This window comes from Lagopus leucura, unplaced genomic scaffold (assembly GCF_019238085.1).
Source record: "Lagopus leucura isolate 7727_CA_CO unplaced genomic scaffold, USGS_WTPT01 Super-Scaffold_73, whole genome shotgun sequence".
Taxonomy (NCBI): domain Eukaryota; kingdom Metazoa; phylum Chordata; class Aves; order Galliformes; family Phasianidae; genus Lagopus; species Lagopus leucura.
Genome location: NW_024962252.1, coordinates 73,494,369 through 73,510,237, shown reverse-complemented (window position 1 = coordinate 73,510,237; position 15,869 = coordinate 73,494,369). Strand labels below are relative to the sequence as shown.

The 15,869-nt window shown below is 45.1% G+C and overlaps 1 protein-coding gene and 1 long non-coding RNA gene across 2 annotated transcripts; both read left to right on the top strand.

Moving 5' to 3' along the window:
- Positions 1 to 347: 347 nt before the first annotated feature.
- Positions 348 to 1,544, top strand: LOC122194249. Its single transcript, XR_006183081.1, has 2 exons — positions 348 to 393; positions 478 to 1,544. It is a non-coding gene; the product is annotated as an uncharacterized LOC122194249 (long non-coding RNA).
- Positions 1,545 to 8,248: 6,704 nt separating this feature from the next.
- CCDC167 (coiled-coil domain containing 167) lies at positions 8,249 to 15,772 on the top strand. Its single transcript, XM_042879775.1, has 4 exons — positions 8,249 to 8,332; positions 10,385 to 10,479; positions 12,872 to 12,924; positions 14,920 to 15,772. The coding sequence occupies exons 1-4, from the start codon at positions 8,294 to 8,296 to the stop codon at positions 15,021 to 15,023; spliced, it is 291 nt and encodes a 96-aa protein (XP_042735709.1). The 5' UTR covers positions 8,249 to 8,293; the 3' UTR covers positions 15,024 to 15,772.
- The last annotated feature ends 97 nt before the right edge of the window (positions 15,773 to 15,869 follow it).

Here is a 15,869-nt window from a genome sequence, read left to right as displayed (position 1 = left end):
GCAGAAGAGGAAAAACATTCGGTTCTTAGCACTGATTTTAAGAAGATGCATCTCTTGGGAGGCACATCCAGCAGTCTTGCTTAGAGGAGAGAACTAGAGGTGCTTGACCATGGGTTCCTCTGACATCTTCTGTTAGGGACCTGCAAAAGCTGAGGAGGTGCAAAGCATCTGTATGGCAACTGTTGATCGTGGCCTGAACTTCTGATTGACCACCTGAGGCAAGCAATGAGTCAGACACGGAGCACAGGTGAAGGCAATTCACCTGCACTGACGGAAGGGGTGGAACCTGGCTGCACCTCTCCTAGACCTATTTAAGTGCTGACTGCCTCTAAGGAGGGATCTCTTTCTGGAGATTGCTCCTTGTGGAGGTTTTTTTGTGAGCCCATGGCACTGGTGAGCGTTTCCATTTATTTTGATTCTCTTTCCATCGTGATAATCTTACAATGTCTAACCTTTGTACACCTATTGATTGTACAGCATCTCTGAAATGAGGGCAATGTCACATTGCCGGCAGGCGGAAGGAAGTGGAAACAGCCCTATCTTGCTAGCAATTTGACAAGAAGCGTGCTCACGCTGTGCCGGAAGAATCCCAGCAGCAATTGACAGGGAGGATTTCAATCAGAAATCCATCTCCTATAAGGACTACTCTTGGGGCCAAATGGAGAAAGCAACCTGCAATCTACTTTGTATTGCTAAACAATAATGGGGCTGGCTCAGATGGAAAGCACAGCTCAGAGAAAGTGAAGATGGCTCCCCAACACTGGGGAGAGTGGATACCATCAGAGCACTGAGTGCAGCAATATAGGCCAATGCCTCTTCAACTAACTCTGCAGTAATCAGAGCCTAGCTCTCACCCCCCTCTACGCTTGCCTTGTGACATTCAGCTAGCGAGAAAACATTTTCCTGACCACAGACTAGATTTAAAACTACTTTGGTTGCATTTTATCCCAACGAATGAAAGAAACAGAGTTGGTCTGAGTGTGTGACTCTGCTCTGCCAGCAGACAGCTCAGTGCAGAGCAGCTTCTGATCTTAGCAGAATTAGCACCCAGCAAACTCACAATGTGGTGATGAGGCACTGCCTGACCATTGCTCTGTGTGGTTCCTAAACCACAGGTGGGATACTGGCCAAACCAACAGAGACGCAGACCCATGTATGACTCTGCTATACATCACCTGGGAGGAAGAAGCACCCTGCTCTCCTCGCCCTTCCTTCTCCATCTCCATTAGGCATGGCGCTTGCCACAGCATCCCCTCGAAGCTAAGGCATGGTCAGAATGGACCCCCACTCTGCCTCAGGACCTCTGTTCTTCCTAAGGAGCCTTCGTAGCTCCAGTTACACCTCTGTATGGGTGGATAAAGTCTCTGAAAGTTTTATATAACAGTGGAACCGTTTCTCAGGAAGTGGTATTTGTGTCATCTTTTTATATTTCGAGCCTGTTCCAGCTCTCTTATCTTCTTCTTTTTTCTTTCTTTCTTTCTTCCCCCCCCCCCCCCCCAACACTAGCAGCAGCAGTGTACTTAGCCTGGTAAATAATGCATACTGCTCTGACTGCTATGCAGACAGACAAAGGCAGGTAGTGTATCAAAGAATAAAATTGTACAGCGAATTGCAGTGTAATAGCTGTAATTTAGTGCCCTGTGGGTGATCAGAGATTCAGAAAGTATCAGAGACCCATGCTCTGCGCTGACTGGCAAGGTGACTGGAGATACAGCACGGTATTTGACCCCTGGATTGTTTCCAGCCTAAGTGAAGCCATAAAAAATTCAGGAGACCACGCTGTCTCCCAGCAAAATGGTTTGTGGGGTGGATAAATAGATGGATTTTGTGTGTACGCACACACAGTATTTTTATATGGGCGCACAGAGATAATCAAAGAAACACTGATCAAGACCCAGATTTACTTATATAACAGAAATGCCTGGGGATGCTGGGGGTGAATCTGGGTTGGTTTATATTTTCTGCTTACAAGAACGAAGGGAAGTCTTCATTAGCGTGCCAGCTGGATCCCAACTCAGGAAATCTCAATTCATTTCACATACAGCTAGTGGCTAACGATGTATGTGTGTGTCTCTCTCTCATTTTGGCTCTTTGGCCATCTCAGTCTTGGGGGCATACAGATTTTTTTCCAGGTTCCAATTTTTCGAGCATTTGTCTCCACCAATCACCCAGGAAGTCATCTGAGGAAGCAGAAATGATGGCAAGAGACATAATGCTATTTTCAGACTCACTAGTAGCCCCTTGATCAGAGGCAATGAGCCGCACGTTCCTTTGGAGCCCAGCAGATACCTGGAAGGATGTAATCAAGCTCCTTCTACCTGAAGAAATGACAAGCATGCAGGGATGCAAAGTGCTGTCCCCCCCCTGTTTGCAGGCATCTCTGCATAGGAGCAAATTTCTTCCTTGTGTCTGTTTGGAGCACCTCCATCTTCACAAGTCTGTCCTGTTGCCCAGGGCAATCAAAAAGCAAGGGATCAGCACATCCTCCTAGAAGCACGGGGTCTGCCCACAAGCAGTGAGCACCAAGCTGAGCAACGGGGCTACAAAGCAGGACCATGGGCAGCAGTTAGCACAGTTACCATGCCCTTTCTTTTCAAACATCCATCCTGAAAATCACAGAATACATAACAGGACAAGTCCCCCATCAGTCCTGCAGGTGAGAACAGACTCAGCCTTATTTATGCTCAGCAGGTGGCTGAGCCAGGGAATACATCTTACATAGTTGTCCTCTCTCATAACAAGTGACAGCTCTGTTTGCATCAGCCGTGGCACTCAGCAGCCTTTTCAACACACGACAGGCTCTCAGAAGGAACCATGTAGTAAGAGGTACAGATTTGGCTTCTCCTGCCTCTGATAGCAATGCTACGAAATCCTCAAGCATTCTGCTACTCCAACAGGATCTGGAATCTCATAGGACACATTTCCCATCGGACCCAAACAGAATGGTGCTGTTGATGAACAGCTATATGGTTCAGCATCCTCATGGCTTTTCATCAACAAAGAGGTAGGGCAGGTGAAAATGTGGTGATGGGAGCCAGGAATGGAGGTTGTGTACACCAGATCACCATGCCAGAAACTAGCTGTCCAAGACCAGAGATGTTATTGCTGCCTCAGTTGCTGAAACGCATGTGAGCTCCACCTCACCAGGCCAGGCTCAGCAGCCAATGCCACTGCAGCCTATATGCCTAATAAATAATTTTTTATTTTCTTGAACCCTTTCAAGATTCATAAATCTCCAAGAAAAGCTCAGGCTTTTGTGCAGGATTCCCACTGAAAAACACAGCTATAAAGTCAGCCACCCAATTCTGAACTGGCATGGAAGCCATCAGGTGTTTCCTCAAATGACCCTCCAAGCTTCCACACACATCAGAAACGAACTCATCCTGAGGAGCTGTGACAGTCACGTTTTTCCTCATCTGATGCTTGCCAAATGTTAAAAGCAGGGCAGGCTGTTCCACTCAGCCATGCCCTAATTTAGAAATTCACAGCTCTCCGTGACTTCCCGGGCAATCAGTGAGGCCCTGTACTGTCTCTGCACCATGGCACGCATCTCTGTGATGGATGCACCTCCACTGGCTGCAGAATAAACTCAAGTCACAGGGTTGTGGCCCCAATAACACAGTACTTCATAAAGCTGCTTAGGTCTCTCTGTTCTCAGATATTTATAAGGAACCCATGCCCACAATATATCTAAGCACCTCACAGCCTATCAGATATTTCTTCCTGTAACTATGCACTTATCCGTGTTCAATAGATAGGAACTACGCCTGCGCGGCTTTTCAGACTCATGAGGTGCTGCAGCATGTTCACAGGAGGATAGCAATGCTTTCATAGAACAAGTAACACAAGTGGCTGGGGCAGGCTCAGAAAAATGCCTGCAAACTAGAACCTGGCATAAGAAAACTAGGGCTGGTACATCCTGAGTGAACAGAGACTAAAGCAATAGGGCATCTCCAATTTTCAGTAATACATTCAGGCAAATCAGAACCCCAGGTTTGCAGAATGGGACCCCCCAACTGGACCCCTGAATCCCCCTTGGATCACATCTCTAAAGGCCATTCCAGCTCTCCTGTATTCTCCAGACTAACACAGCATGACTTGGAGTTCAGCTTCATTCAGTATCAAACTGAGATCTATGACTTCATGCTGTCTCTGGCTCTGCAAAAAGCAGGACTCCATCTGTTCCCTGCTGCAATTACTGCACTGCATGGATAGTCAAGATCTTGCATGAGGCGCACAACTCCTCAGAGCTCCACATGTTTGACCGAGGCATGTAGGACACAGGATTTCATCCAAACAGAATCTATTGATGAGAGCAGACATCATCCCTGGCTACAGAATCCCTTCTTGGCTCAACTCTGTATTTCACCAATGCTAGTTCTGTCTCAGGGTAGGTTGTTTTGATTAATTTCATTTAATTATTTCCATAATCTCAAGCTGTTCCCAGAATCTGTGTGGAGCTCATCAAGGTGGAAGCAGAGAATATGATGCACACAAATGAAAGATACACTCCACTGGTTTCTCTATATATATCTTCCAAGAGGGAAAAAGCACTCCAGTACAGGAGCATCTTTCAGCCTGCGGAAGCCTAACAGTGCTATCTGTCACTCTTCTGTTACCCGGTGGCACTTAATTCTGCTGTTGTCCCCACGAGGGGCAGACATTTCTGCACTGGAATTCACTACCTGGTCATTATTAGAGAACTGGAATTTCATCCCTGCTTATAGAAAAGGAAGGGGAATATATGAGTTAGTCATATAGGAAGGAGATGGGAGAAAAGCAAAGCCCTTGTTGACAAGGCATCTCTAAACACAGGGTATTTGTCCAGTTTCAGCTCAGCATGTCTTAGCAGCCATTCATCAGCTATTCCCAAGCTCTTCATCATCCAGCTCAGATCCAGCTCACAGCATCTCTGTTTGCTTTCTCTCTCCTGATCACTCAGCCCTTCCTTCTTCCAGAAGGTCAACACACATCTCTATTTCAGCCCTGGTGACATTTTCTGCCAATTCCTTTGTCATGGGTATCCTGTCCCAGTGACCAGCTCCATTTAAACAGCAAGGCTGGGATGGGAGAGGAGTGAAGGCACCGGACAAGGCACCTGATATGTTAGAGAAATCTGTTCTCAGAAGTTTCATGGGGGTCCCTCCAGTTCCACAGTTCACAAGGCACTGCCTGACAAGATGGAAAAGGAGATGCCGGGGGAATGGAGGAATGGTCTCCATAGTACAGTCTAAGATAAGAGCCCAGGCCCCCAGACTCAGCATCAGCTCAGCTACTTATTTGCTGTAAAGAATGGGCCAGATATTGTCTCATTCTTCACATCTATAAAGTCAGGTGTCAGCCTCAGCTTCCTCTCAGACTTGTCAGAGGATTGATTCATTTGTGCCTAGAGAGCACAGTGAATCTTGCAGATGGAGAAGGCAAAAAGAGGTAGGAAGATTGTAAATCAGGAGTGCCCAGGAACATTCTCCTAGACGCATCCTGCAAACTAGCATTGAATGGCTCACATCCATATTATTAAACCCTTTCACCTCTGAAACAGTGACCTCATGCAAAAGCCTACTGGGAATGGTGCTTTGCCTGTGATAGCATCCAAATCATGCCTAACTGCTGTTTCGGACTGTCCTAGGGGGACCAAGCCAAATCACGCTGAGGGTGTGCTGACACTTAACACAGATGATTGAGTTTGTATTCTGGGAACATTGCTTGACATTATTTGATTTACTAGTAAAGTCTTAATTAGTAGTGAAGACTTAATGTCTGTTCTATTAAATTACCCTCAAAGTCAGCACTGCCCTGATAAAAATCAAGCATCCCTAAGCCTTCATGAAAATATTGCTTCTTCAGCTCTCAGCCATTACCTTTCCATCTTCTGAGTGAATGTGGAACAAATTATTAAATAACCTAGGGATTAAAAAAAAAGAAAGAAAAAAAGGCAGCTGAGTGAAAACCAAGAACAAGCCACGTCAAACTAGGTAACTTTCTTTGCTATAGTAACTGGAATAGTAGATATACCAGGAGCAGCACTGAAAGCTACTGTGATGCATAGTAAGGCTTTCTGAAACAATCCAGTATGATAGTTGTTATGGGTATGAACTCTGAAAGCAGTTACCAGTATTCTACAGTTAGAACAAGAGGACTTACTGAGATCAGTTCCAGGGATGCCACACCAGAACAACTGAGTATTTTCTTCAATAATTCAGATAATGAAATACAGAGGTATACCAGTCCCATGCCTGGAAGAGCTTGCAAGATTCAGCACTGCAAACCAAAAGATCTTGAAAAACTGGAGAAACATCTCACAGTCAGTCAGCTAAAATTCTGTTAAGAGTGGTATAAAATACTGCATTGAGATGTATGAAAATTAAATGCACCGGTAAAAAAAGGAGGGGGAGAAGAGGTGACTAGACCACAGCACTGAGAAAATGGATCAAGGAGTTACAGGGATCAAGAACTGAACACCATCATTGTGAAGACGTTGCATAAAAAGGCAAATTTCATTCTTGGGTATGTTAATAAGGCATACTTTATAGAAGACAAGGGAGTAATCTTTTCTTTTCTTTTTTTTTTTTTTTTACTTTTTCAATACCAGCAAGGTCTCAGTTAGAGAGGCTTAGTGCAGATCGGGAGAGGAAGAAGGTAACAAATGCTGATGAATTCTTCCTTGTTTCCTGAAAACAGGTCGAGATGCAACAAGCTCAATTATGTTGTAAACAGGAGGGAAGCCTTCCTGGGCAAAGAGCAGTAGAATGGGTGTCAAAACAGTGGTAGCATCCCTGGTGTGTAGGTAAAGCAAACATTCACTTGGGGGGCATCAGTACATCTGATCCTACCTTTTGGTGCGTAGATGGAATGGCCAGTGAACGTTCCTTTCAAAAGCTGACTGAAAACTACCTCATTCTTTTACTTCTCTTGCAACAAGCATGCTCCACAATCTGATTGCATTCACAGCCAGAAACTTCTGATTTCCAGTTTAAATATGCATGTGGCTTGTCAGCAGCCACTTGATATGGAATCATTCAAATTCATACTCATATGCGTATATATTTAAAAAAAAACACAACAACAAAAGATTATTGCATGTGAAAAGCTTCCAGAACTGTTCTTCAGGTTTCAAGAAGGAAAAGATTAAAAAATTGCAGAGGAAGTTTCTTTCTTTTTTGTGTTAATGTGTAGGTGACCTGAATGATATTAAAAAGGAAATGAAGATGTAATGCAGGAAAAGGCTGAAGAGGGGGCGCCTGCTCAGGGCAGAACAAGGAGATCTAAGACCATGAGAGTGGCATAATGAGATTATCAGCCTGATGGATTCAGAAGGGCCAGGAGGAACAAGACATGAATTAAAATCTATAGTTTGTTCATGAAGAAGGAACCACTTTTCCCCTTCTGTCTTCCCAAAAGATGTGACAACACATCTTTTGTGGTCACACTCATCTGCACGCAAAATAGGATGTGTGTATCTGTGACAAAGCGTGCATGTAAGAATTGACAGACCTCCTGTGAATCAATAGTCACCTTCGTAAAGGAGAAAATGCTTTCTGTTGAGTTGCAAACCATAACAGATGAGTTTTCTTCAAGCCTTTATGCATTTTAAGATTGTATTTACACTCACTAAGCAACTATTCTGTCTAAGAGGCGAAAAAATGACAGACTCCTGCTTCTTCATTTTCTCCCTGCCCCAGTGCTTTTCCTAGGGCTGCTCGCCTAGTCCTGCTCAGGTTCTTCACTTCCTTCTGACTTTCTTCTGTGTCCTGGAAGGTGGAAGTTCAGGCTCCTTTGGGTTCACACACAACACTGCCAAGCACCTGAGTGGGAAGCTGAAAAAAGCACAGATGCTCTTACATTAGTTTCTACAGAGAGAAAATTAGGCTGCTGCTGACACATGCCCAGCTAGAGTTGAATGTGTAACATGGGCGCTCAAAGGACCACTGATGGCTCCCATCAGAGGAAAACTGCCCTGTCAGTCCAGACTCGCCCTCCAACAAACCCAGAGGCATCTGGCTTGTCAGATGACAGGACATCGCTGACTACTGCCAAAGCCCAGCCGTGAGGAACCAGGGGTCACCTAGAGAGCGGAAAATCCAATTTACTCGGACACCACCACACGCCCCGCCACCGCCATTTCTGAACTAATGGGCCGTGAGGCGGCCAAGCAACGCCCTCACAAAGATGGCGGCCGCCTCACAGCGCGGCGCCTCACCAAGATGGCGCCGGCCGTGCGGACGTGGCCGCGCTCGGATGGGGAAGCGGGGCGCCGCTCTGCTCATGCGCGTGTGCGGACGGACCCGGGACCATGGGCAGGAAGCGTGAGGGGCTGAGCGTGGCCCAGGAGGTGAGGGGTCGGCGGCGCGGGGCGGCTGAGCCCGGGGAGTGCTGGGCTGTGCGTGCCTGCAGGGCTTGTCTCTGTTGTACCCACGGGGGGTAGGCAGGGGGTGGAAAATAAAATCCCTTCAAATCAGAGAAAGCGAAGCTTCTGTTTCATTACTGACATCATAATTTCAGCTTTCCGTCCAGTGTTACCTCCTGAGCTGCTGTGGTTGATAAAGCTTTCTGAATGAGTCTCCACGTGATGTGATCCCGTCTGACTGCTGCCCTGCAGAGCTGCTGGGCTGATTCGGGGCAGGCTCGCTAACTAGATAGACTCGAGGCTCAGTGAAGAAGGAGACCCAGGGCAGCTTTAAGTGGGATCCGGCCCTTTCTCCTTTCCCAGCACAGCAAGCTGATCTGCTGGATCTATTTTAGACCGTAGTATGGTGCCTGGTATGTATTTTCTAGCCTGCTGTGGGTACAGCGTTTGTAAAATGATTTGCCATGAAATGAATTATTCTAAAAGTGTGGTGAGAATGGGTGTACGTCCGTGAACCACGAGTTAGCATTTAAATGTAAACAGTTCAAAAAAGTAATCTCTGCTGGACCTACTTTAACAACGTAACCTAATTTGTAGATGTAAGAACCACTAATTCCTCCGTGAAAGGAGCTGCTCGAGTGTGCTGGCGGGTGACGAGGCTGCTCGGGGAACGTCTTTCTTCTTCACCCCCACCTCTTCGTTTGGCTTTGATCTGTTTTATGAGGGTCAGAAGACAAAAACCTCATTACCTGACACTGCTGGATGTCAGCGTATGCGTGATACGGCGCTTTGCCAGTGTCTTAATTAGGGAATTCATAAAAGCGGAGGGTGGATGCCAGTTTCTGAAAAGTGCTTTTAGCCTTTCTGCTGGAAAGAAAGCTTTTATTAATTCATTACAAAATGTATTAAAAGGGATCTAGCTCAACTCTGTAAGCAAAGCAGCTTCCCTCTCTCTTTTCGTCTGCCTTTATGCAAGCTGTTTCAGGCTCCCTGTCCAATGTGGTCCTGACAAATGAGATTTAATAAGGGTGTAAGTCAGTTTGGACTGAAGTGCACTCTGGGTTCCTCTGTTTTAAGAAGGTCTCCAGATTACAAGTAAGCATTGCCAGAATTCAGTGAATTCAGAGGCTCTGAGCCTCATCATATCTTTTGTAGTGAGGGAGGCAGCAGGCCTGAGATGTTTGTATACAAATGAAGCTGCTGGGACTTGACTTTCCATGGGGAGAGGAAGGACAGCTCTGTGTCTCACCTTATTTTGCAAGCAGGGAAACTGAGGCACTGTGAATACATGACTTCTTAGGATCCTCACTCACAACCTTCCTTCCAGTCCCTAATGCCCCAGACCAGCCTGAAGAAAAGAAACAGCAGGATTTCAGAGGAAAAAAGAATATTTTTGTTCATTCAGCAGTCTATTCCTCCTCCTTTGTCTTTCTTTCATTGTTATTACTTTCTGTCCCTTGTGCCCCTAGCTCAGCAAAGCTGATGGTGCAGTTCAATGGCAAGTGGTTTATTAGCAAATTATTGTTCTCCAGCAGGGGAGCCAAACTTTGGGTTTGATTTAAGAGCAGTAAAAACAGCTGCATCTTTTAAAGCATTGTGTGGAATCTGGAGATTTTTAGTCAGCAGAAAGTAAGAGCACTGACAGAATTGGGCAGAATATCTTTTGTTATTCTCATGAAATGATGAACCAATGGACAGAGAGTGTTCCATTGAGAACGACTGCAGACTGAGCAGGAAGAATAGTTCTGGTGGAGAGGATGGAGAAGGCAGTGGCATGGATAATTTAGCAGTGGGGCTAGCAGCTTCCTAACCAAAGCTGCTCTTAAATTGTATTAACATGGTTTTTAAGCACTGGTTTCAGAGAAGGCATGGTGTATTGTAATATGTTTACTGTCTAAGCTGCATCCAGGTGACATAATGCAGAACCTCTTGCTGGGTGTTTATGAGTGTTTCCAGCAGAAGTGCCTTTTCCTTCTGAATAGAGATAGAACCATTTTAGCTGGGAGAGGAAATGACAGTGACTGATGTGTTTTCCAGATTGATGAACTGGAGGAAAAGCTGTCACTTTGCAGACAGAGCATGGAAGAAGTAGATCTCAAACTGCGCAGGGAGAAGCTCAGCCATGAAGGAAGGTATGAATGACCACTTCCATTCACAGCTGTGGCTGCACACTTCAGTTAGCTTTCATCCTGCTGTGGCGCTGAGCAAGAATGGGAATGCATGCTTCCTCTTTACAAGACTGTCTCCTCCCATCTTGGAGAACTTGCCAATGTGAGAAGTTCAGTGATACATGGAGAGAGCTTTATCTTACAGCCTCCCTCTGAAACCTGCGTCGCACTTAGCCAAGCAAAGCTTAACTGTTCATTAGCAAAGCAGGGTCCTGTCCTGCTGGGAAACATCTGTGTATGAAAGGCAGAGCTCACTGCCACACTGCTACTCAAGCCTAACTGAAGCTGCCTGAGTTCAGCTGGGGGAGATGTGCAGCAACTACTGATGGCCCCAACCAGGTTGTGCTGCAACTGAAAAAGGGGCTGAGGGAAATTACTCTGGTTGTGGCAGTGTTGCAAATATGTCTGGATATAGGGATGCAGTGACACACTGACTTTTCTTGGGAAAGGGTAGAAGGAAAAGTGCTGTGAAATCTGTTACAGATGTAAAAGGGGCAGCTGTAAAATAGGAACTGAGGACAGGACTTTCACCCTACTATTTTATAGTAGGCACAGGCAGATCTTTCTTTCGAATGTTAAGCAAGAGATGGTAGATCTCCTACATGATTCTCAAATTTATGTGTCTGTGGATGTTCTTCCAGCATCCTATTGCTCTGCTTCTGTCAAAAAGGCTGGCAAATTCAATTGCAGGCCAAGGAAAGGAGATTTCCTGTTGCCTGTTTAGTTGTACAGAGCACAGTTACAAATCATCCTTGCAGTGACAGTGTTTTCACACCCTTATGTTCACCACCCTCAGCTTATATTCTTTGTTATTCTCTTCTACTCAGTTGCCTTGCTCTGCACTTTCATTAAGCCACGCTGTTTTTTTTCTCCTCCTTTATTGGTGTCATATCCCTCATTTGTATTTTGACAGGGTCCTGTGTCACCCTGTCACTCATCTCTAGCTCCCCATTTCACCAGTCTGTTATCTAGGCCTAATTTTTTTTTTTAATGCTTGTTGTCTGCAATCATCTGCTACTGAAGTGGCCAACAAACCAACCTATGGTTGCGGTAAATTGACAAGATGGGATATATCTGTATGAGTTCTCCTTGAAAATAAGAGCAAAGAATTCAGATACGGGAATTCTGGGACCTTTTCTAAACTGTACAACTTCTATGGAGTTGGAAGTGGAAATTCTGTTGCCTAATTCAGTACATTCACAAACCATGTCAGAAGGTACCACGATCAAAATTCCTGGCGCAGCATATAGTTCGTGAAGGAGAGCTCTGCTTTCCCACTTTGAAGTTCAGTTACCCATATTTTCTTCCTGTCTCATCTTCCAATCAGCTTTCTTGACTCTGTTTACAAAGAAAGTTTCTAAGCAGCAGCTCAGCCTTGTTGGCAAATGTCTTCTCACTTCCTCCTGGGTGCGCTCTGCATTTCCTTTCCTGACTGCATGTAAAAGCGCTTTACTCTCCAGATGCTGATGAAGCCTGCTTTCTTGCTGTCTCTCACTTAAGAAGATGTACACATAGGTTAAGAAGATGTACACAGGTATGGAATCTGTTTCTACAACAGCTCCTTGCTCTGCCCCATAGGGAACAACAAACTATTATGCTTGCCGCCTTTTCTGTCTGCTCTGAACGAGGAGATGATTTGCTGGTACACATTTGTTTATATGCACACAATCTGAAAGGAGTGGCCATGTCCTCACTGCTGTAATGGGAATGCTGCTGCTCCTAGGCAATTTGTTTTGCTTTTATATTTTAAACTGTGTATTAATTAATCATATTGTGCAAGAGCTGGTAGGCCTGAATTGCTTTTTATTAGTAGTACCTTGGGACTTCAGTCTACAGCAGGTTGTTTAGCTGGTTGTTACGGGCTTGGATTCAGCTCGTTTCTGGGTTGACCAAGTTGTATAAATTGGATACCACTGACAAAGGGATCCCAGCTTCAATCAGTGAAAAGAATTAGCATTCCAGCACTGGGACAGATGTACCAGAGGGGCAGGATTCCATAGAGAGCATGTGTGGATCCTGCCCCATCTTGAAGCCACGGCAGAACTTATCCTACCTAGAGGAACAGAGAGAATTCACTGTTGGACAGACACTCCTGTCCTGCTGACCTGTAATGACATTATCCTGAAAGAGAGACAAAAATATCTTGAAAAAAGTAAAAAGTCATCTAAAACTGCCTTGTCTCTTCTCTTGCTCAGTTGGGAGATTCTAAATTGTCACCTATACACAGTGAAAGTGGTGATAAGCTCATTCTGTTAGCAAATATTCCTGCTAGTGGGACAGTCTCTCTTCCATCGTATAAGTAAAGAAGTAGGCTGTTTTGTGCCTCACGGGTAATGAACTTTTCTTCTCATTACAGAAAGTCACTGGAGAGAGAGAGAAACCTACTAATGACCAAAGCTGACAACTATGGTAAGAGCTTCATTAAAAATGGTCCCTCTGGGCTGAATGGCATCCGTGCTGCAGCTGAGCTTCATCTTCAAGCTCCTGCCATCTCTAACTTCTGCCTTTGAATTTAGGCTCAACCAAAGGGAGCAAGACTGGGGGAAATCTTTTTAGCCCATTTTGCATCTACTTGAGCCACGATATTATAAGGGAGAAAAAAATTAGGTATCAGCTGATGAAGGAGGTAAAAAAATCCCTTTCACATACCCCAAGCTACCACTATTTATAAAGTCTTAGCTGACAGATTGGCTTGAGAGACTTTTAACAATTTCTACCCTTTCTTTAAAAAAAAAAAAAAAAAAAAAAATAGAAAATTGCTGAGCAATCTTTTAAATGCTGACTGGAGTACAGCCAGGTGTACTTTCCTTGGGGAAGCTTCTCCCTGCATTGGTCTCTGGGGGCTATGCTACGCATCAGCATAAGTTCACATTGAATTGCTGCCTACAATATCAGAGCACCAGGGTCATTCCCTACTGCAGACAGTTAAAACAAGAGTCCTCTTGAGCTCCTGCATGTTTGACAGTATTTTCGTGCTGCTGGGGATGCTGCCTTGCATGTTGTCATGCTCTGGTTGTTCACAGCCCAGATTTCCTAGGTGAGCATCAGAGCAAAACTGCAGTTGCCCGGAGCCCTACTGTGCGCACTACAGGAAAGCACTTGGAGTGAGGGGCATCATTGGACCCCACTCCCTGGGTACTCAGCCCATGGCATGTATATTTATAAGGGAAGATGAGGGTTCTGCCTCGTTCACAGGAGAGGAGCTGGAAAACTTAGGCTCCACCTAGGCTGCTCGAGGGCAGAAGGTGGGTGAAGGGGATCTGGTCAATATCAGCATCTGTGGGGGAGCCCAAAATAGACCAGATACAGCAGAATGTGTACTTCCACAGTGGCCATAACCCATCTATGTTGAGGCTGCTCTGACAGAGATAGATTCATGTAGTAAGCTAGAGGAAATTTAATTGCCTCCCAGCTCTGAACAGATCCACTCTGCAGCAGTGCAAGCACCAAAGCTCACCCAAGGGACAGAAGCACAAGTGTTCTTTAAGGCTCAGAGAGTTGAAAGTCAAGGTACGGCCACTAAATTTGAATTTAAAATTTTAATTGATGTTAAAGGATTGCTTCCAGAAGAAGAACAATTATTTTAAATACATTCAAACCAGTTCCCTAAGGGCCTAACACTAGAGGAGAGGCAGGCTGTGGCTGCCACCTCTGTACCAGCAGTCAACCATCACTGCAGCCATCAACAGAGCAGTCTAACAGGTTGCTCAGACAGCAGCAACAGCCTCATCTAATGATGGCTGCTCCTTCTGGAGCAGAATAGACAGTGCCTCTGCACACAGTCTTTTTAGGTCATCACTCTGGCCTCTAATTAAATCCATGCTTGTTCCAGCTGACATACTTGAGGCTATGATTACAGTGGTTGGGTGGATGTACGAACATGTACCAGGCAAAGAACAGGGGCAGAAAGAACAGCTAAAAGCCTCTTTTGATAGCAGTGCTAGTTTGTTGTATTTTAAGTTAGTTAAAGCACTGAGAAAAGATTGGATTGAGAGTCCTGAAATTACATCTAGAAAAGGGTAAAAATAACTCTCTGCCCTCTCTGTCCTCTTCTTCCTTCCCTAAAGGAGCAAACAGTTGTTCTAAAGAACAAGCCTATCCTTAGTATGGTCCTAGAACAAGGTCATTTGCAGATAGGAACTGGACTGGGACTGAAGCAATCCTAAAGACAGCTACTGAGAGTGACAGGATGTATTAGCAAATGAAAAGTTCCTGCTAGCCTCCTTCCTGCCCAGGATATTTTATAATTAGCAGACTCAAGAGGAGGCCTTGATGAGGTAGAATTGTGCTTGTAAAACAATTTTTAAAGGAGATTTTAAAGGAGATCTTCAGCAGCAAAACACAAAACAGCATTCACAGACTAGGGTTTTGATTTGGGTTTGGGTTTTGTTTTTTTTTTTTCAGAGAAAGAACTGAGCGTGCTTCGTAAGGAAAATCGCAAGAATGCTGCCCTTGCTGTGGCCATGGTGTTGTTGATTGCTCTTATTTACACCTGCTGGACAATGTGATTGCACTCAAGAATTCTCCCTGCTGACCAAATGATTCTACTGCAAGGAGCTCTTCCTTCTCACCACTGCACCTTTCCTGAGAGTGAGGATCAGCATTTCAGACTGCTGTTCTTGCTTATTTTCTCAAAGCCTCACCTTAGGGAAGCTAAAATATTCTCTGAGAACTGAGGAAGCAAACTAGAAATCACATCGCACTCACATTGGGAAAACAAGTTGAGCAGAACTCCAGCTGGAACTCTTACCCAACTTGTAGTCAAGACACTCAGGCCTGATGTAGGACTGTAGTATGTTCTCCCTTTTGAAGAGGATCTCTCTGGTTGCAGACAAGTGCTCTCTGCCCAAGCTAGTCAGAACACATGCCACCTCCTTGGTTGTTGTGTCTCAACCCTAAATTGGAGGGGCACCAGGCTCTTTGAATCAGAGTAACCTTTTGCACTGTGACATGGACACCACGTGTCTCCAAAGCTGAGATAAACACAGATAGTTCTTCTTCCATTTCAACATAAGAGGACTGAAACCACCCTACCCCTATAAAAACAGATGGGAGGTAGGCATCTTTTATGCAGGCACATAGCAGCCAACTTGAGATCTTCAGACTTGGACTTTGAAAATACCTACATACCTCTCTTGTGTGTCAGCTTGGTAACTATTTTGTGCCTCAGTCAACATATGCAGAAAAGATTTTATTGTCAACTCCCAGGGATGGAAGTGCCTTTGTAGGGCTTTAAATAAAGTAATTTGACATTGCAGCTTTCAGCTTTTCATTCCCCTTTTTGTTGCACCTCCAGTTTTGCAGCAGGCCTCGTCTCAGGCCCCTGGTTAGGATCCTGTCATCCTGCAGCCTCC

Bases quoted from the DNA above. Each gene is read 5' to 3' on its own strand.
- CCDC167 (XM_042879775.1), top strand. From the start codon at position 8,294: ATGGGCAGGAAGCGTGAGGGGCTGAGCGTGGCCCAGGAG. The intron at 10,480-12,871 runs GTATGAATGACC...TTCTCATTACAG, and splicing joins AAGCTCAGCCATGAAGGAAG to AAAGTCACTGGAGAGAGAGA. The intron at 12,925-14,919 runs GTAAGAGCTTCA...TTTTTTTTTCAG, and splicing joins GACCAAAGCTGACAACTATG to AGAAAGAACTGAGCGTGCTT.